The sequence below is a fragment of the Pogoniulus pusillus genome, chromosome 19 (genome assembly GCF_015220805.1).
Source record: "Pogoniulus pusillus isolate bPogPus1 chromosome 19, bPogPus1.pri, whole genome shotgun sequence".
NCBI lineage: Eukaryota > Metazoa > Chordata > Aves > Piciformes > Lybiidae > Pogoniulus > Pogoniulus pusillus.
The window spans coordinates 18206748-18228056 of NC_087282.1; the positions used below are offsets into that span (position 1 = coordinate 18206748).

A 21309-nucleotide genomic window follows, 5' to 3' on the forward strand; every position below is an offset into this window, starting at 1 on the left:
CGCCGGGGACCCTGGGCGCGGGGCGGCCCGCCGCTGCCGCTCGGAACGCTAGGCGTGCTTCTTCGAGGCTGGGGAGAAGCCAGCGCTGTCCCCGAGAAAGGGAGAGTCTCGCCTCACCCGGGGGAGGGATGCCGGGGAGTGCCCTGTCACTAGCGGACAGGCCACACTGGGCCGGGCTGGTGTGAGTCTCATCAGGTGCAGAAGCAGCTCTGTCTCGGTGCTGTCCGTTGTTGCTGTCCCCTCCAGTAGGTCTTCTGCAGAACCGAAATCAGCCAGTATCTTGCCCTTCTCATCTTCGGCAGCCCGAGCCGGGCTGTGTTTCTCCATGGGCATGGTTTGCATTAGTGCTCCCAGGAGAAGGCAACCGGCTGAGATCCCTTTCCTACCGGTCCGCCTGGTTATACTGTGCTCAAAAGTTACATTTAACCCGTTTCTCACAGTTGTGGCACCTCTCACCACTGTGAGAAGCTGAAGTCGCTCCTGGGTTTGACATGCGGAAACAACCAGCGGATGTGTCTGCCCCCACAGCTTGGGCTGGTGGAGGACAAGCATGCTTTGAGAGACGAGCCCTGCCTTGGGGGTCTGGATGCACAGTGCAGAGGGTGGAAGAAAGGAGAGGTAACGTGATCTTTAAAGACCTTTTTTTTTTTTTTTCCCGAGCAGATACTTGATAAAGTTCAGATAAACTTAGATTTAACTTGAAAAACAACTAAAGCCATTTAGAATCGAGGTCCTAACTCATAATAGCATACACTTTAATAATGAGGGCTTGTTTTGTGGTATTTGTCTCCATATGTAGGCAAGCCTTGAGCTTACACAGAAAGTCAGGTTACACCTGGAAACACAAGCTGGCCATCAGATCTTTCACTACTCTTTTGATTTCCATGATGCTAAGATGTTTTGTACCTGCCAGAAATTCGGCTACTGTCTCTCGGGCTCTTAAGTATATATTTAAAAAAATATTATTAACAAAGTTCAGGAACTGATTTTTTTCCCAGGTAAGTCTTTTAATTAGAGAAAGAAAAAGGTTAATTGAACAACTGCTGGTTTCAGTAGCTCTTTCTGCCGTCACGTCAGGCATTAATCCAAAGCGTAGCGCAGACCGACTCCAAAGGAGGGCTGGTTAGCTGAAACAGTTAAAACGTCACTTGAGCGACGCTGCCGAGCAATTAGAAAGAGTTGGAGTTTGTGCTCCGAAGTAGAAGAGTTTTCCCCAGACTCCAGCTTGCTAACACACTTCTTGTTTTCCAAACTTCCATGAAAGAAAAGCACACAGTGCAAAAGATCAAAATCCCTATCGGGAAAAGAAGGGGAAGAGGGGGAAGAAGCTTTCCTGTGTTCTTGAGTTTGGCATTTGTCTCTATTGCAAAACTAAAGTCTCGGCAATCCCTCACTGTGTTATTTTATAACCATTGTCCTGAAAACCACTATGAGTCAAAGCCTATTCAAGCGAGGGAAAGTGACATAACCACTGGTTACCAGTAGCAATGCAATGACAATCTCTCTATCAGAGTGTGCCACCGGTATTTACATAGTTACATAGCAGACACTTAAAGAGATAAGTCATGGTATAAAGGGAGACTTTTTAGCAGCGCATTGATTCAAACCAGGGAATGGAAATAGATGGTCATAGAAAATGTGATCTGCGTTTGTGCTCTGAAAGGAGCTTCCACAGCTTCTGTTAGAGTGTATGAGAGCATCCACAGGGCTGACAGTCTGATCATTTGGGACCGGGAGAGCCTCACAAAAGCACCGTGAAATGTTCTTCTGGGAATTCTTTCATGTGGACAAGGACCTGGCTGAACCATTTCGGGAAAAAAAGGCAGCTGGGATTATGAACTGCTCCTGTAGTGGAAATCTATCCAAAGATAGAAAACAGTTAATGCCTTATCATGGGTGGTCTGTGGGCAACAACTCTGTGACTTATGGGGGAAGAAATCATCTGGCTCTGCCTCTCCTAGTTCCTGGTGGTGTGTGAGGTGTTTGGTAAATGTTAATACTCTGTGGGGTGTGACAGGTACAGAGCCAGTTGTAACATAGCTAACGGCAAAGTATTTTAAAGCCAAGATACTAATTTACTCTTCACTGGAAGTCAAACAACTACAAAATATTTGATTCTGACATCAGGTCTGGTTTGGCAAAGACTGTTTTAGCAAAAGCAGCTGTGCAAATTGAATGTACATAATCTAGATATGCTGGGGTGGTTTTATATAACACATCCTGAAAGCATGTTTTCATACATTCATACATATATTCATGGATTTGGAGCAGCAGTGGGTCATGAAGTGTGCTTGATTAGAAAGAAAAAAAATATATATAAAAAGCCCAAAAAGTAAGAAAAATGCAACTCCCTACCTGCATTGTTCATGAGATCAAGAATGGTTTTATCCTTCACTTAAACAGGAGAAGTTAAAACAGGAGGTGACTCACTCTGCAAAAGCACATCTCCCTTGCATTATTTTTCTACAAAGGGAGCTTTAATTTCTTCCTTTTAATGACAATGAGCACAATACTGATCTTATTCCAGCAGCTAATGGCTGGCATCACAGGTGGTATGAGAGCATGACAACAGTCTTCAGCTTTCTTCTGGAGCTATAATTTTCATTACACTTTGGGACCACAAAAAAGAACAACAAACCCCTCTCAAATACAACTAACGTGAATGTGACATTCCAACCTGGTAGTCATGCTGAGAAAGCTCCCCTCTGGTGGAAGCAGAGATGTGAAAAGTCAGAGCACAAATACAGCCACAGACGGCTTCTTATTTTGAAGTGCTTTGCGCACACTGTAATAGTCTATAGGCAAAGCAAGGTTTGGACTGATGGCCCATGCAGCTGAGCCAATTTAAAACAAAACCACAAGGGAGGGCCAACCATTCTGTCAGAGAGCTGTGCTAACTTAGGGCTAAAGAACAGAAAGTGAAGATGTTCAAGTTCTTCTGTGCTATTTTGCTACTCAATCTCTGAATGACTCCTGGCAACTATTTTTATGTCTCCTCTTGCATTCTGCCTACTGTGAATACTCCTGCATCCACTAGGCTTCTCTGCTATTATACACATATGGTTTACACTGAAAAAACAATTGAGTTCAAGTTCTATTTTAATCGTGTTCTGACACATTAATCTTGAAAGAAAGGGTAAAATGTTCCATATACTAGAAAGAGAATGAAAGAAATGGCATAATGGAGAAATATTTGGCATGTGCCATGGTGACAAGAATGCTGGAATTAAGATATTCACAACTACATGATCCAGCTTAAATAAATGCAGTAAATATATGGCACCATCAAAGAGAAATAAGTTGCATCACTGGGGTTTGTCAGGGAAAACGCCCAACAGAACCAGTGAAAGTTCTTTGGTGCCTATTGGTGTGTGAACAGTGTGTAGTAAAATAAGTGTCCTTCCTATGCAACCTACTACCTTCCTAACTGATGAGTGACTAGTGATCAGCTTGACAGGACCTCAGGGATGACAAAGTGAGCACTCCATTGAAGGGGTACATCCTTGAAGCAAAGCCAGAGCGAGTTGGGTAAACACCTGCCTGTTCGGGCATAGCCAGATTCCAGCGTTACTTCTCATAGAATCAACCAGGTTGGAAGAGACCTCCAAGATCATCCAGTTCAACCTATCCCCCAGCCCTGTCCTTTGTTCTGTATTGGAATGAAAGGGTAAGTCAGAAACCCAGTGGGATTAAAACTCCAGAATCTTTTAATTGTGAAGTGAGAAGACATTTCAGAGTTGAACAAATATTTAGCACATAGTTCAGCATGAAATTCTGAGAAACTCAGCGGTAACTTGAAGGCCTGTATTTTATCAAAATCGAGGACCTGTCCACTCTCACCAGCCATTTGGGTGACAGCTGCTGTTTTACTGGGGAGCTAATTGGTCAGAAGGAAAGGACAAATGAATTCTTAAGTACAGAGGAATGACAATGTCATGTGCTTAAGTACCTCTCAGAGTGTGTGACAGGCCTCCAGTTACAGTAAACTCCTGCTTCATGTAAGACAAGACAAACTGAGACTACGAGGTCCATCATAGCTTGCAGAGAGCACGAGAAGTCAGGAAGCCTTTCCATTTCTGAGGAACATGGGCAACTGCTATTACAGAACAACTGAATGAATACACCCTGTCTAGTAGGTAAAGCTACTTATGGATTCTTCTACTCCGACCAGGAATAAAAACACTTTGCAAATGCCTTTAGCAATAGGTAATTTTTACACTCATGTCTGAGAAGACTTCACTTGTCTTCTCAGCTTAGATACTTCTCCAGTTTCAAACCACAGAAACCTAAACATTCAGAAGGGAAAGGTAATGGCAAGGAACATAAGAACGTATGTTTTGTTTCACAGCTTATGATAATTCCAGAAAGAAGCTGAGCAAACCATACAGAAAACATCACTTCAGTGCAATCTGTGGTCCACTTGAAGTTATAGGAGCGAGCCATTTCCTCTTTATATGCTTTGGTGTGACCTGAATGGAGTATGGATCAAACCTGAAAGTTATTGATAAGTAGCCTACAAAGCAAAGGGAATATGCACCTTTTGAACAGTCTGAAGTCATGGCTGAAGGGTTTGAAACTACAGGACATCCTTGCACAGGTTATAAAAGCTACAGTTATTCAGCTGGTTTTAAACTGGTATGGACAGCTGTCAAAGAAGTCTTCCCTTAAAAAGTATGACAATGAAGTCTTTTTGTGCCTGTTGTGATTCTTAAACTGAAGAGCCAAGTCATCCTTTCTGACACAAACATCCGTGGGAGTGTAAAAGGCTTCCTGAATCCACAGTTTTAATTTCAGTAGTTTCTGTGGGGCGTGGGAAAGATGAAGGCAAATTCTACAATCAATAAGTGAGAGAGAAGTATGCGTGATACTGCTGAGGTAGAAAGCCTGAAAGCAACTAGAATGAGCCAATGCTTAACAATGGGGGTGGGACCTGCTTTCTAAGCTGCCTTTGACAGCCAGGTAAATCCTCCACTTCTAGCCCATAGCCTGTGCTCTCTTTGGACTGTTCCTCGCAGCCTCCATATCTTCGCTGCTAGGGGAAGACTCATTCAGGCAATGACTGAGGAACTCATGCCTTCTTGGCAAAACTCTTTGGGACATGCTTGTAGTCCTATGTCATTTAAATGAGACTTAAAACATGATTCAAGTTAAGGGAGTCCTTCTGAGGTTTATTCATGGGGCAAAGGACTAACTTAGAACAGAGTCTTTCAGTTGGAAGGAACCTACAGCAATCACCTAGTCCAAGTGCCTGACCAATTCATGGAACTTCAGCCTATGCTTAACTCTTTTTTTGACCCAGAAGCTTGGGTGTCCTCCTACCTTTGATTTTCACCCTCGAGTCTGACTTGCACTATTAGTAAGTCAAGAGCTGTAATGGTCTGCAAAGTTACTGCCTCCTGCTGTTTGCTGTCATCACAGTGTCAGAGGTGTCGGCCCACTAACATCAGACAATTCCATTCACATGAAACATACAGGAAATGCATTTCTAGATAGGCAGCTGTAAGATTGCTGCTATTCAGATAAAAGCTCAGATTGCACCTTTCCCCTTCTGTAATTCCATGGAATCAGTTCTAGAGGTTTAGTCAATATTTCTTTCTTAATCCAGACTTCAGATTTTCTTCAAAATCTGCCCTTCTGTAGCTTGACCTCAGCCACTGAAATGCCAGACAGCAACTGTACTCATGCAAAACTCAAGTTCACATTTGTCATGCTGGAGCACAGGAGTGGTTCTTGAGTTTTATTTTCTGAAACTCTGCAGAGCTTTCTTATGGTACACACTGACAGGGCTTCCAGTAGCAGGCTTTCAGAAATAATTAGTGATGACTCAGAATCAGAAATAAATGACTCTTACATTATTGAAAAAAAAAATGTTTTGATGAATCATGCAAAAAACACTCACAAACTGCATTATATTTTTTCCAAATAGTCTTGTTTTTCTTAAGTCTTAGGAAAAGAGGTTGTGCTTTCAACACTTGAACAAATATTTACAGCAGGCATCATAAACTCTGTGCTGCAGTTTGGACAGGCAGAGTGGTGATGGTCCCCTGCTTTGCCATTCACAAAACACACCGAGGGTTTCAGATCTGTCCTCTGAGCCCTGAAATTGAAAGTCTTTAATCCTGGATCTTCAGTATGCTTCTTTTCTCCAAATCGTTCATTTCCTTCAGTATGAGGGCAACGTTGTATCTCAGTTCTTGGAACTTTGCAACTGGCACCTGAAACAGAATATTTCTGTTAGAACACCTGAAACACCTTAGCAACTTTGACTAGGGCACACCTATAGATAGGGAACATTCCACATCACGAGCCCAATCTCTCTTAAAATACTTTTTTTTTTTCCCTGCCAAACAACTTAAAGGATTTGAGGTTAGTAAAATTCAGCTAATTCAACCACATCACCTGGGTAAAAAAGGAGAGTGGGAAAACCCATAAATAACATTTACATAGTACATGTCCTGTACTGCCTGATGTGAGAAAGGAGGTACTCCAGAATGTAAACTGATGGCTGCTGCGATGAAATAAGAGTCATAGATTGGAAGGAAAGGTGAAGAGACCTGGAAGGTCATGGAGCCTACAGAGTTCTCAAGCAACACATTCCAGACATTCTGCTTGTCTGAATTTGCTGGAGAAAGGAACTGAACCTCCAGCAAGAGAGTTAGCAGCAACCTCAAGAGCAAAAATGACTGGGCACTGTCTATACATGGAAGGCAAAAGATTTTTACTACATTTGCAAACCATTTTTGACTGCAGGAGGCTAATGGACTGTCCTTTGGAACTTCAAGCCTGAGAAGTCAAATGGATGGAAGTCTATTATCTGTTAGGGCACAACCACATCAAAGCACAGGCACAGACTGAGTGACACAGACAGTGCCATGCATGAATGTGTGTGCAGACTAGCTAGTCCCAGGCTGCTCTGCAGGGCACTGCCTAATTTACTCTATTTCTTGGACTAGAGTGAAGACACAGTTCTTTTGACAGAGTCCCTCGTCATCTTTCTGCCTACTGTAGCACAGATATCAATTATACCATCTGATTTGCATGTTCCATATGCATCACAAATACATAAAGAGGCATCATGTCCTTCTCACTTCTGACATACACTCAAGACTCAAAATGCTGCAATTCTCATTGCTTTTTATAAGTTCTCCATTGTTAGAAGTCACACTGAGATTAAAACACCAAACTGAGCCAAACCCAAGAGACTGAAGCGTGTAACCTCTCCCTGTGGCATACATAACTTTAAACCATTTGTAACAGAATTATCCTCTGGACTTACCACTTTACATAAGCCCTGCAAATTATCAGGACATTCTGAATGCACCTGAATGAAAGAAAGCTGAAGAACTAAAGACTATGCTTGTATGTGGTACCTTGAACCAAACCACAGATTTATGTCAAAGAACTACTAACTACAGGAAGACCACTCATCAGGTACAGAAATCAGATCTTTATCATCAGCAACAAGCTGATTCTAAGAGCACAGTTTTCTACCAGATATTTGCACTTCTACATGTGCTGAACAGGCACACCAACACATCTCCAGTGCAGAACAGCAAAGGGTCTTCCACAGACAACAAAATACTTAAACCCAAACCAAAACAACCAGGAACAATGCTACCAAGAGCAAGACTTGACATCAAATGCCAGAAAATAAAGGCCCAAATCTAACCAGCAAAGAATATATACTAGTTTTCGTTCTCACAAGTGAAACTTACCCCATTGAAAAGAGTTAATCTTAAGTCCATGGCATCATAGAATCATAGAATCAACCAGGTTGGAAGAGGCCTCCAAGATCATCCAGTCCAACCTATCCCCCAGCCCTATCCAATCAACTAGACCATGGCACTAAGTGTATGGCACACCTCAGTGTGTATGGGATGCTCTGAGCTGGACTGTCAACAGAGGGATGAATTCAATTTCCTGTGAAGTGACACCCTCAGCACTTTGCAATGTAGCAGAGAGGCTGTGCCTCCCTCAATTGCCACTGCCCGGTGAAGCACTGCAACAGTAAAATCAGTCCATCTCTTCCACTCCACAGTGCACAGACTACTACCAGCACAGGACCCGATGCCAAAACCTTTAGAGTTCAATGTAACAATGCTTGCTGTGCACTGAATTCCTGTATGCACAGCCAGCCATGTTATTTATAGAACAAACAGCATTCCTTTTCAAAGGTTAAAAACATGGAAGAATTTATGCCATCTTCTGGCGTGCCTTCACGTACGGTGTCAGAAATGCTGCCACTGACTAAGTCTAAGGTAAAAAGCCAAGAGTTTTTCTGTCTTTCTTTCTAGCAGCAAGAACTGTACTGAACAAAACGTCTGCCTCTACCACAGAAGGAAATGAGACCAGTCTCTACCAAATGTAGGAGGTTTAGAAGTGTATCATACATTATATAAACTACCCTAAGTAATTTTTCTGCATTTAAAAGCCACCATTATGTCTGAAGGTTAAAGCTGATAACAACCCCATATATTATGCAACAGTGCTTTTCAGTAATTCACATTTTTCTAACAAATGAGGTTGCAGCAAAATGTGTGTAGGAATAAGGTATGAGATGATTGTGGTTGACGTTTTGTTGTGTATTGTACACACCAAACACGAAGGGTTCCGAAGCAAACCAACGCTAACATGTGGTTTACAAAAGGATTTAGTGTTTTAAATAGTAATTTAGCTTTCTAAAATGAACTTCAAGTGGCTTCTTTTTTATTATTATGGCAATCAGACTTACTTCAAAGCGATGAGCTGTCCCATCTGAAAGCTTCATCATCATTAGAATGGATGGTTGAAGTGCACGGGCCAGTGAACTGAAATTATTTACATTGTTAGCATGACAATAACAGACATCAGCAGTGTGACAAGTACATTGTACAGCAAAAATTTAAGATGTTCATGTAAGCTTTGCAGAGAACACTGAGTAATTTCAATCATAGGCTCTTGTACCTGGCTGGAAACTCATGAACATTAAGTGTCCTGTCCAATTTACCTCAGTATTGAGACTAAAGACTTTTAAAATACTGTAGTAACTACAAGTGTAGGAGCATTTTAATTTTACATAATATACAGTTTAGTGGAACTGTATCAGGAATAAGAGCTGACCATGTACTGCTAGTAACAATGCACAGTTTTCTTATGGCATTTACCATATTGCATTATCCTTTCCATCTCTTCATACTTTCAACTGACATCTCTTTTGGGGAATTAAGCTCTTCCAATCTTCATCCTAAATTCGTGGGTTATTAATTTTATTTGATGACCCATATAGGGGAAATGAGTCATTCTTGTGCAGCTTCCATCAACTGATGTTGCCAAAACCTGCTCAGGTACTGACAGGCATTACAGCCAGAAGCCATACCTCTTTGCAGAGGCTGCTGCTGGATGATAAACAAGAAAATCCCGGGGGGTTGTGTTTGACTGGAAAGGAAAATAAGAGGAAGGAAAGAGAAAAGCATAACATACTGCCCCTGTGTTGTTTGGAAAATAAATCACAGGATTTGCCTGCAGCTTGAAAGCATTGTGCCTGAGGATGTTTATCTGTACGTTTTGCTCTCTTACAGGCACAGATTTTTTCCTGCATAGCAATACCTGTGTGGTGCTTATATGAGGGATATGGCAAGAAGCTGTTCACCGCAGACAGACACAGGATGGCCACAAAGGCCTCTGGCTTTGTTTCATGAAATAAACCAGGAAGGAGATGAGTGATGAAACCCCTAACTGTGGCAGTGTAAAGGTGCTGTTCTGAAGCCTCTCTTTGCAGAACCCACAGCACACTGTACAGGTGATGGTAAGTCATTTTATTTAACATGTGCAACATACAAATGATGGTCTACTTGAGACACTGAATAGATGATTTCCCTCCCCTGCATCAGTGAAACTGAAAGCTTGGCTGACTGTGTGAAGCTCAATCCATTTAATTTATTCCATCTCCTTTGAGGACCCATGGAGATGTATCAACTCCACTAAGTTTTAAAATACTGAAAGAGAGGCTCAAACCTTGAGTAAAATATTTCTAGACAGAGGTTTTAGAGATCCTAACAAATAAGAAGCTGAGGTAGTATCAACAGTAGACGAAGGCAGCAGCCTGCTGGCAGGTCCATGTTAACAGCAGTAACCTGTATGTAAATTGACTTCCATGCTGTTCAGAATGTCCCTTCTGTACCTTACTGTTTCATGCTACACAACAATTCCTAACAGCAAGACACATTTTAACACCAATACTTTTTTTAAGCACCGTGAGATATCAGTTTGGTCTTGGGCAAAATAATTTCTAGGGTCATGCAGGATTCTCTTTTATACCTTGTGGATATAGCTACATCCACTCTCCATTTGAAGTCCTGGACACTTGGCAGTCTGCTTCCTTGTTTCAGAGCCATGCCTTCGGAATCAGGGCGCCTACAGAGTAAATCAGAAGTGGGAGACTGAAGTGCAAATTCGTAAAAGAGACAACAATGTAAAGAGAAAACAAGATTTCTCAGAACAAACCTGTCCAAAACACATTTCCCTCTTACATCTACCATTAGAGAGGTCTGAATGAGCAGAGGTTTTATGTACTTGAGACAGTCATGCTCAGATTGCCCACTTCTCCTGTGCTTAACTATGGTCCACGGTAAAAAAAAAAAAGAAACCAAGTGATTCTGTGTAATTCCAGTAAACTGATGTCACTGTAAAGTTCAGTGAAGTCATCACAATGGCTGGCATGTTTATTATTTCAATTATATGTAACTCTGAGGGACTGAAAGCCATCTGCAAATGCATCTTTACGTTCCTGTTGGAGCTGTGTGAAGAGGAATGAGACAGATGACTTCAGCAAAAAAGTCACTGGAGTAAGGTCACTGTGCTCCTTCAGCAGAAAGCATCTAGTACTAGCAAGCAGCAATATTTTAAAACATAGCTAATATCAGAGTGTACTTTGAAGCACACTTCAAAACCCAAAAATCATACAGTAGTTCTTGCCTAATTGAGAAATACTTAAGTTCCTTGCATTATGTTCATCACCAGGCCCAGATATTTGTCTAGTCTAATGAGTAAGAAGCCGAGGACTTAATTTATTACTCATAGAGCAGGAACAATCAGGCTGAGCAAACCTCACCTTATTTCTGCAAGGAAATACAGTTGACAGCAATTAAACTTCAGATGGTTGACAATCTTTAAAATTTTAACAGCATCTTAAGCTCTGGGTAAGTAAACAAGCCAAATCTGCTACAGAAACGTAACAACCAACCATTTTTAGCAATACATGCAGAAATATCTTCAGAATGAGGTCACTCAGCTGGTCCATTTAGGAGCTAATCTGGACTTCATGTTGCTTACCATATTTTTTACTTTATTTTTATTTTGCTAAGCACTCCATGTCTCTGGGAGTTATTTACAGTACATTTCAAAGCTACTCCAGTACTGCCACTAAGGGCAGGATAAGAAACATTACCTCCTTTATCCATGGTGCTAGACTTAATCTAATTACAGACTTTACATCAGAAAAGAATCCTCTCTGAACAAATCAAGAACTGCAAGAATGATAGTCTAACATCCCTACTCAGATCCTGGTGTGCAAGTAAGCTGGTGCATTCAGAAACTGCCCAGAAAGATTAATGACTTGATAAGGTACACAGGACCGACAGGATGAGATCCTCCAATACTCTTCCAACCTGGTTGATTCTATGATTCTTGCATTTAACAAAGGCAATGTAAGGAACAGTAGGGTTTTTTTGAGGGGAGCAGGGATTGTGTGGTATCAGAAGTGACACTTAGATGAGTAGAGGAATGAGCAGAAGAAAGTAGATCAGCTGGTTCTTATTCACTGTCGACTACTGGATAGGAAGTAGGTCACCACAGCTGGGTGCAACCATGAGGAGCTGGAGTCTAGAATGGTCATTAGCAGGATTAAACGTAAGAACAGGCCTTTGCCTCAGTGGTGAGCTGCTGCCAGAGTACTGCTTAATTTGGGGAATGCCTAAAAATAGCCATGCTGCTACTGCTTCCTTAAGACATGCTAACTGTCATCAATGGAAGACAGTCCCAACAGACGGCACCAACATTTTGGGAAAGCAAAACCAGGAAGATGTTCTCATTAGCAGCAGTGGCAAAAGTCAGCAATGGCCAAGTGGGGGTGAAGCTGCTGAATGTTGTTAAGCCAGGGTGTTTCTGTGGCCAAACCACAAAGCTTTAGTTCTGGTCAAGACTGCACCTAAGTGCCATTCCCTCAGAAAGACTCTGTGGCTTTTATAGCTTAGTTAAAAATTCTGTCAGCACTTTCCCAGCTTGGACCAGATTGCAGCTGGAACTGCAAGAATCCTGTAAGGATGACAGAATGCACATAGTAGCCAACATACAGAAATTATACAGGTCATTAATCAAGCCAGTAATTTCTACAAGGACTGGGAAAATGAAGCAGAAAAGAATCACTGGCTCTTATATCCAAAACCTATAGACTATGATTACAGTTTGTAAGCACTCTGTGTCAACAGCTGCAGTGTATTGTCAGACATAGTACAGAAGGCAGAAGTTAGAACAAGCAAAGCACCCTAAGTGAGCTAGAGACCATCCAACATTGTCTGTGGAAAGGATGATACACCTGGTGATAAGAACATCATCTGCCAAAGGATGGAACAGAAGAGCACTCAAACATGAAAGACAATTTGAAGCAGCAGCTAACTTAACAATATCAAAACTGAAGACAAATTCTGGATGATTCTCTCTGTACATAACAAGACATGCCTAGCAGGCCACTGAATGGGGAGAATGAATAAATTGTTATGTATGAAATACTGACAAATGGCACACAGAGTGCACCCTTCTGGTAAGAACTACACTATTTTAAAAAAGTATGTTTGTTACATTCAGAGAGGAAGAAGTTTGACTTATCCTTTCCCTTAAAAAAAAAAAGGTTCAATTTCATGCAATTATCTGATGGTGTCAACGTGACAAGATTTTCTTTCCTTTCAGTCTACATAGCTTGACGGAATTGTGGGGACACAGAAACTCAACTGTCAAATTCCCAGTACTTCAGAGCTGTTGTTTAATGAACAAAATTGCAAAAATAGGATCAGATGGCAGGAAAAGTATTAAAAATGGATTTTTCTGGGTTATCTAGCAACTACTGAATTTCTGATCATATGCTAATACTTCTCTTACCATCACAATCAGATACATTTACAACTCAATAAGCGTATGTATGATTCAGTGTTACATTTAAGATTATAAAAGCAGATCTGTCTAGAAATCAAATCTGAGGTGTTCTTCTCTGATCTCAAAACACAGAGCAAGATTACACTGGATAATCACAGCTTTCAAAATGAGAAAAAGCTAAATTTTCCAGCATCGTGATTTCACAGTAGAAAACAGACAATCATGCATGCTTCAAATGACAGCTAAATTTATCTTCTTTCTCCATTGCAAACAATATTTCTACTTTGCAACCATGAATTTTGCATTCTTAACACCTATAATTCAAACAGAAGAGCAATGAAAAGATGAGAAGGCTAAATTTATTTTTACTCCAAGAACCTTTAGCTTAAAGCCAAGATTTTAACCAAGGAAATGAAAAATATTTTTAACTTTGGTAGCAGCACTCAGACCCTTGTGAGGGTAACTGAAATACCACAACTATCATTACCAGGATTCCAAGTGGAATATCTGGAGTAGCATTGGGTTAGTGATGCTATGTGCTGAGTGACCTCAAGTTTCAAGAAGGAAAGTTTGGCATGTCCAGAAAGTTCCAGCAATTTCTAGATGTAGAAAAAGCTAAATAAGGTTGAGCAGACAACTATAAAGAAAAAAGGAATCCCTACAATAGGCTGTGCAAAAAGGTCTTGATCTAGTACTCCCTCTGGAGCTACTGAGGTATACTGGTTAGAAAAAGAACTGCAGCTAGCAGAACAGTTGGTATCTCACGTGTCATCAGGTCACCCAATGGGAACTCCCAAGTCAACTGTACATTGAGACTTGATGAAAAGCTATCTGAGAAACCTTCATGAACCACAGCACGTAGAAGGCATATGTAGCTTGCTCCTCAAGAGGTGAAGTCCTTCACTTTTGCTCTAGCTTGCAATAATGATGACAAAAATGCATGTTTCATCAGTAGGTATTGATGCACCTCAGAGAGTCTATGCAACATTACAGAAAGAGAAGAGTGATGGTCACAGAAAAAATTAAAATTGGCATGAAAGCTGCTTACTGCATATGTAGCCATGCATGATGGACACCATGTTATGTGGAATCAAACAATGGGACAAGTCTTGTTCTCATTAATTGATAGAATTTTGCTGTTCATTCAACAGGCCTGGGATTTTTGTCAGCAGAGCTCCAGGCAATGCTCCTGGTTGCACAATACATGACACATGAAGATACTGACCTGTTACCAAAGACTACACTGGAAAAGTCCACAATAAAATCTTCTGGTATCCTTAAAAGAGAAGAGCAATACGAAACAGTTAAGTTTTTTGTAGCCTTAGCTACAAAAAGAACACAAAAAATATGTCAACATTTTCCATCTTCCACTGCTAAAAACTGCCATCAACTTTTACGTAAGCACTTCAGTTTTGATTCAGCCTAGGCTCTCAGAAGGATAGCTGATGCTTTTCTATCAAGAACCCTAAAAACTCTATTACATCTTCCTATTCTATCCTCATATGGCAAGAGTGGGTGTCAAAAAAACACTGTATTTGCTTAAGTTCCCTCAGACAAGTCGAGGTAAGTTTTCCTGGTGGCTCTGACAGGTGCAGATGGCAGACCAGCAATGCATGCTTTCAAATATGCCAAACCTACACAACTATTTTCACTTTCACCTGAAGTACAATCAAGTCAGAATGGATTGCTACCTCAAAAGTTAAAACACAGTCACTTGTAGCAAAGATAACTTACAAAAGGGAGCATATCTAATGTGGGGAGGACAAGCACAACTTTGATGGGGACCATGAGAACCAGTTGACTCACTCCATCCACCCTGTGCCTCTCCACTACTCTGCCTTTCCTCCAGCACTGTGGATGCCTTACAAACAAGCTGCTGTTCATTTTCAGTTCAGTTTATCAGGTCATACGCTGCAAAGAAGACTGCAGAGCAAACCCTATCCATTCAGTTACCTTTGCCACAGGAATGGTGATCTCCTACTGAGAGGTAGGTTGGACAAGAAGGAGAAGCAACTACTTCTGCTGCTACAGTTAAATCCTGCACTCAACGTGAATCAGTGCGCAGAGCCATTACTCACCAGTGGCTTGAGATACCCAGCAGTGTATCAAAGAAAAAAAATCAAAGCAAACAAGGAGGTTATGTGTCCTAAAGGGTTTACAGTGTGTAATGATGGGAGAAAAAAACAACTCATCAATTCATGCAGTGGGAAGATGACATAGCAGTTATTAGAGCTTGACTTCTTAATGGCAGAATTGGGGTTAAAATAGCTGGAAGCAAGGGGTGGTAATATGATTATTACACCTACCACTATACTTGCTCGACTTTAAGAGCAAATGCTACTAAACCAGAAGCATTAATACTACCTTTGAGCTTGCATTATTTTTGTTGTGCAGTTAATGATTATGCTGAAAATTCTCTTCCTGGCGCAAGCAGCTTCCATGAGGCCAGTCACACACTAAGCAGATCAGGCACTGAACATGGCACAGCTCAGGCATGATCTACAGATGCAATCAGTTTTCAAAGGAAGTTTCTGAAGAAATGACTCAAGGAGCAAGAGAGAAGGTATGAAGATGTCTCAATTCCATGTTATTGGCCTGAGACATAAAGTTATGAAACAACCTGAGAGGGAAGGGAGAAAATAGTACCCACAGTTTACAGTGAATTTATTCTCACTGTCTCGGCCAGCCAGGTGAAAAATTTGGGATACAGACTTGAAACCTTCTGAAATCAGTAGTACTGATCTAATTAATCAGAACTGGGCATGTTTCTCATGCTCTCTCTCTACTAGAACTAGAAGCCAAGACCAGATGCATCACCAGGAATCTTCAGCATCACTAAAGAAAACAAAATAGAATGCAGGAAGGGTGAAAAGAAAGGTAACCTGGCTCAGAGCTCAAAACTTTTAGAAGACATGACAGAAAAAGAAAAATGAGCTATTGTGATGGTTTGGGAGTTAACCTGCCCCCCCTCCAAATTCACCAGACTAGACTCAGTTGGCTGGACGTTAAGGAAGCTATATTTACAGCTTAGCACAATTTACAAGCATATATATACACAATAGACATAAATATTTACAGTTATATACAAGTTAAAAGTAATACAGAAACACAAAATCCCTCCCAGAACAGTTGGAATGCCCAGGAGGCTTCTGACCCAAACCTCCTCCCCACTTTCCCTCCTCTCAGAAATAACCAGATCTATCCCTGTGTATCTCACATGATCAATCTGTAGAGATCTGAGGTGAGATGTCAAAAAGTAAGACGAGGTTAGAGGAAAAGAAGTTAGATTGGATTAAAGAGTAAGGCAGATGCATCCACTCAGATGGACAGAGAAAACCAAGTGAGAACTAACTGAGAAGTGTGTGAGAAGTGAGTGCCTTATCTATATTTTGACTAGTTGCTTCTCTCAGCAGAAGAGTGAGTGATATAGGTCACTGTTATTGTCTTTCTTCTCACAGCTAAGGATTTAATTTCTCTCAGTAAAATATTCCAATTAGCCACACACCAGCACAGCCCTTTTCCTACCTAAAATCCAAAATACCTGCTCAAACACTGGGTGCCAGAAGTGCCAAGACACTGCTGTTCAACCAATTACACATGCTCTTCAGGCACATGGTCACAGGATGACCCACGGGAGTCACTGCAGAAGACTGAGTGAATGTAATTAGTAGGTGCCTTAAAAATGAGCAGGTGTTTCATCTCCAAACTCAAGTGCATTGGGGAAGATAGGAAATTACATTTCCCATAGGAACCAAGGATGCTAGAGGTGCTATCAAATTTACTAAGTATCATAGCTTGAGAAGAGAATAAGCTATCTAGTCTTCTAGAAGTTTAGCCACAAGGTGAAGGGAGCTACTCACAGGAAATAAGACTCAGAGATGGAAGCGAGGAGGAGTCCCAGTAATGTGAGAATCATGGGAGCATAGCAGCAACAAGTAGCACATTAAACATACAAGTCTGCAAGTAATACAGATGCATTCACTTGAACTATTGCTGCTATCAGTCATGTTAACCAGAACAAGATAAAAATATTTGTCAAGATATGTGATGTAAAAAGCTCTTCCAGACTGGAAACCCAGCTACAAAAGTGTAAGGCACCACAACGTGGTCAAATGACAAGGCCAGGAGCCCGGGAGTCTGTATGTCTGGCAACAGCCAGCTTAGCCAGAGACAACTTTCTCCACTGCTCAGCAGAGGAATATTCATTCACCCCTAAAGAACCTGACATGGAGCTGTTAGTGCTCATCACTATTCCTTAATCACGCTGAACACATTCTGTGTGCACCTTGAAAAAAACACCAACTCCTACTAGGTCAAAAACAACTCATCAGTTTCTTACTGACCTACTTTAACCTGGGTGTGAACTCCATGATGGCAGAGGAAGCAGCTCACAAGACAAAAGGCAGGCCAAACTCCAGCACTGAGCTGCAGATGAAGTTGTATCAGCTAGCAAGGCACTTTTCATCATGGCCCAAATTACACCTTTCACTGACTACATGTCTAAATCTGCACCTTTAATTTGCCTGAAGTTGCTCATAAACTAAATCATGCTTATGACTCTGCAGCACAGAGTCTGAAGAAAAAGCCAAATGTGCAGGTTAATGGACAAATAAGGATGAAAGAAGTAGACTCAGAATCATATCTATTTCTCCCAGACAGCAATCAGAATGTTAGGAGTTACAGGAAGTTGGCATTTAAAAATAATCAAGTCTTGGTGCAGAGGCTTCTCTATAGAAGAAAACATCAACTGCTGCTACTCGCATTGCTACTGGCTATGGAAATAAAAGTTATCAGCATCTGATATCTTTAGGATATGAATTTCTATTCAGAGATACTCTGAACAGACTGACAGAGATTTTGACTAAGGCTGTGACGAACATTATGCTTTCTTGGCTAATGGGCAGAAGACATCATAGCTGAACAAGATGGTAGGATTTCATGAGCCTTTCAGAGAAGCAAAAAAGTAGGGCAGTTTCTCAGCTTCTGAAGTGTTACCACTGTCTTACCAAACATGTTAAAAACTACTGCAGGGCAAGGTGGGGATGGCAGAGAGGTCACTCACATTTGCATAACCTTCATTACAGATTAAATAGGACCAATCTCCTCAACATGTGAAATTTACTGCTCATGCTCGGTGCTACATCAAGTCTTACACAACACCTGTTTTTTCCCCCGTGCCTTCACATGGCATTTGGCAACAGACATGTTATTTACAGGCAAATTTTACACCAACTTTGTTGTGCAAAAAGTTGATTTAGGAAAGCAGTTACATAAACATTATGAAAACAAAATAAAAACCAGGCATAAACAGGCATACCTGAGCTCCTTTAGGTCTTCCTTAAAAACCTAGAAAGACAAGGAAGGTGAACTTTTACAGAACGTGTAGCCTTGCAAGATCATTTCTTACCTAAGAATTTAGTAGTGGTTACTTGCTTGGTATCTTTCCCCATGGGTTTTAGCCTGGAGTGCCAGTAGTTTTGAAATGACAACTTACATATTGAGAAGAATTTTTGGAAGTGGTCAGTCAAATTGTGAGAAACTAATTTTAAAGACCTCAATCTTTTGGAAGCCTTTATTTCCTGAAAATAATATCCCTGCCATTTCTTTTATGTAGCTACCCATAACATGCTTCTTTCGGTGTAATTACATGCCCTTATTCTCAAACATGTTTTGCAGCAACTTACTTAAACTGTGTCAACAGGAAGGAAGTGGCAAAAGATAAGGTCTGAATACTAAAAGCACACTTTACTATGTTTGCTGGGTAAACATGAAAACAGCATTTTAAACAAGGCAGCAGTGCTGGAAGCCCAGAAGTGGTTCACTCACATAAAAATAAACTGAGAAGAGAGAAAAAGTATGGTAAGGTAACATGAAAAAGGGAAAAAAAGAGCCACGAAGAAGGGATGCAGGTTGGGAATGTGGCAGATGTAGACATAGTCTCACAGAGCATCACAGCATAAGCAGAAACGGTGCTTTCTCCCAGTTTCCACTATGCTGTTTGGGACATAAGACCTTTCTTCCTCTGTGGCAGCAGTATGAAGAAAGACAGGCAAACCAATACAAGAAATTCCTTGTGTGGACAGAAGGAGCAGGATGTACGAATACAGAGGGAAAGTAGGAGAGTTGATGCCAGTGAAATAACACTTTGCAAAGGTTTCTTTGGAGGGGTTTAAGAGTGAAGACAAACATGCTCAGTAAAAAAAAGATGCTGAAGCAGAAAAAGACACAGGAATTTCTTTCCCAAAGCTTAAATACTCTTCCAAAAAGCTCACTGCAAATCACCTCAACCAGTAAAATAATAAGCTCTGGATTTTGAACAGTTTCTTCCACCCTCTTTAACTTGAAGCAACGTTTTTATGTGTGTGTCCCAACCCTTGCAAATCGGGTTCAGGTGGTAACTGATGTGTGATGCACTTGTCAGGACTCCAAGTACTCCCAAAACTTACTTCTTGTTTGAAAGTTGATAAGGGGAGCCTCAGTGCTTCTCGGAGAAGTGTATACATGCCAGAAATGAGGAAAGCAAGTTGCTCTTCGGAGAGATTAGAGCTTTCTGCAATCAGCTTGACAGATTCTTTGCAGTCTTTTCCTTCCAATGCATTAACAGTGACTGTGAATAAGAAAGCAAAGCAAGATTCCTTTAAAAACAGGAAGATATGAAGACTGTGACCATTAAACATATCTATGAATTTACTTGAGTTAATCTAGTGATATCTCTCTTGATGTGAAACCATCACTTCAGGTTTCTATAAACACATCTGATCACCCACCACCACAGGTCAGTCTCTTGACACTTTACCAACAGAACTTTATTTGATTGTGCTTTTGCGTTGTAAAATTGAAGATGTTTTCACTGCTATTTTTTTTTCCACTGGGATAATGCAAAAAAGAAAATAATTCATCGCTCATGAGTACAAATCCAGCTTGAGCTTCTATCAATACACTTGTTTGCATCAGAAGCCTGCTTACAGCTTAATTACACTTCTGAGACACAGGATAAGAGAGGGTTCGGAGAGCAAACAATTCAACACTGTTCTCCAATATTTTACATAATTAATTTCTCATGCAGTGTCAGCAGAGACTAAGAAATAAATGAGTAGAGACTAAACTAAACCCTCAAGTCTGGTAGTTTGCAAAACCACTAATCATATAATCTTTGAAGGAAATTTCTGTTAACCCATGTGGCAATACTAAACACTAATAACTAGTGTGAGTTTATCTCAAACTCCATCATTCATTTTTTCTTCCTTTTTCCATACACACACTGGCTTATGTAAAATTCTACTGTCAAGTCAGCCTCTCTTTTACACTCTGATCATCCTGGATGGCCTGCTAGAGCCACAGGAAGCTCCACTGTGGATAAAGAAGAGATTACTGACACAATCCCATTGCAGGACTTGGGCATTAGCTTAGTCATTTATAATGAGCCACATTAGTGTTGTGAATAAAATATGAAAGTGTCCACCAAGTGTTACTGAAAGCCAGTAACAAGAAATGAGCTTGATACTAATATTTGGAATTAAAAAAGTTTTAATCAAAACTGCCAGTGTTCCTGCCTTCCTTTTAGCGTGAGGTGACTTCCACTGGCTACTATCTTCTAATTCTGGATAAACTGTCTTTGCTTTCACATTTTAACGTGCACAGCAAATTCAGTGGCGAATCTTGGATCACTCACATGGCTGAGTGACTCTGAGTGGCACTACCTGTATGACAGATTTCATACAGAGTGGCCAGGATGGGCAAAGCGCTGGTGCCAACCTTTCCATGCTGCCTGGTAAAGGCTCTTCTCTAAGCAGTGGGACCGACTTCAAGATGACTCTAATGAAAAGGCCAAGTATGGGTCAGCACTGAGTCTTGTCTACTAGATCATGCACAGAGCAGGGAACAGGCTACTGTCTACTTACCTACTTAAATACAGCTTTGATCTATTTCTTCAAAGAAAAGGTTGCTTATAGTTTTTAACTAGATAGCTTTGATGCCAATATAGGTCTTCTTTCTGTTGTCCAATCCTAACAGCTGGCTAAAAATCCACATCATCTTTCATAACTTGTGTGTAATACCCTAGAATACAAGACTTTTTTTTTTAAACTCAGTATATAACTTAGGAAACTCTGAAATATCAGCTGTACCAACATTCCCAACAGCAAATCTGAGGGACAAGAAAACAACAACAAAAAACATCTCACT

General features: G+C 40.9%; 1 protein-coding gene and 1 long non-coding RNA gene across 4 annotated transcripts in view; one reads left to right on the top strand and one right to left on the bottom strand.

Annotated features, from left to right (window-relative positions):
* LOC135184057 (uncharacterized) lies at positions 1-14547 on the top strand. 3 transcript variants are annotated; one of them, XR_010305840.1, is made up of 4 exons: positions 1-245; positions 441-618; positions 9558-9784; positions 14277-14547. It is a non-coding gene; the product is annotated as an uncharacterized LOC135184057 (long non-coding RNA). The 3 variants fall into 3 exon arrangements; XR_010305838.1 differs by having other exon boundaries at positions 1-618; XR_010305839.1 differs by lacking the exon at positions 14277-14547 and adding an exon at positions 12943-13117 and having other exon boundaries at positions 1-618.
* Positions 3685-21309, bottom strand: part of COMMD5 (COMM domain containing 5) — a 19425-nt gene continuing 1800 nt past the window's right edge. The window contains exons 2-7 of the mRNA XM_064159538.1: positions 19572-19732; positions 18443-18471; positions 14351-14401; positions 10297-10392; positions 8732-8807; positions 3685-6215 (exon numbers count right to left, since the gene is read on the bottom strand). Coding sequence (XP_064015608.1) covers positions 6114-6215; positions 8732-8807; positions 10297-10392; positions 14351-14401; positions 18443-18471; positions 19572-19732 — 515 coding nt within the window. The 3' untranslated portion in view covers positions 3685-6113. The remainder of the gene's footprint in view (positions 6216-8731; positions 8808-10296; positions 10393-14350; positions 14402-18442; positions 18472-19571; positions 19733-21309) is intronic.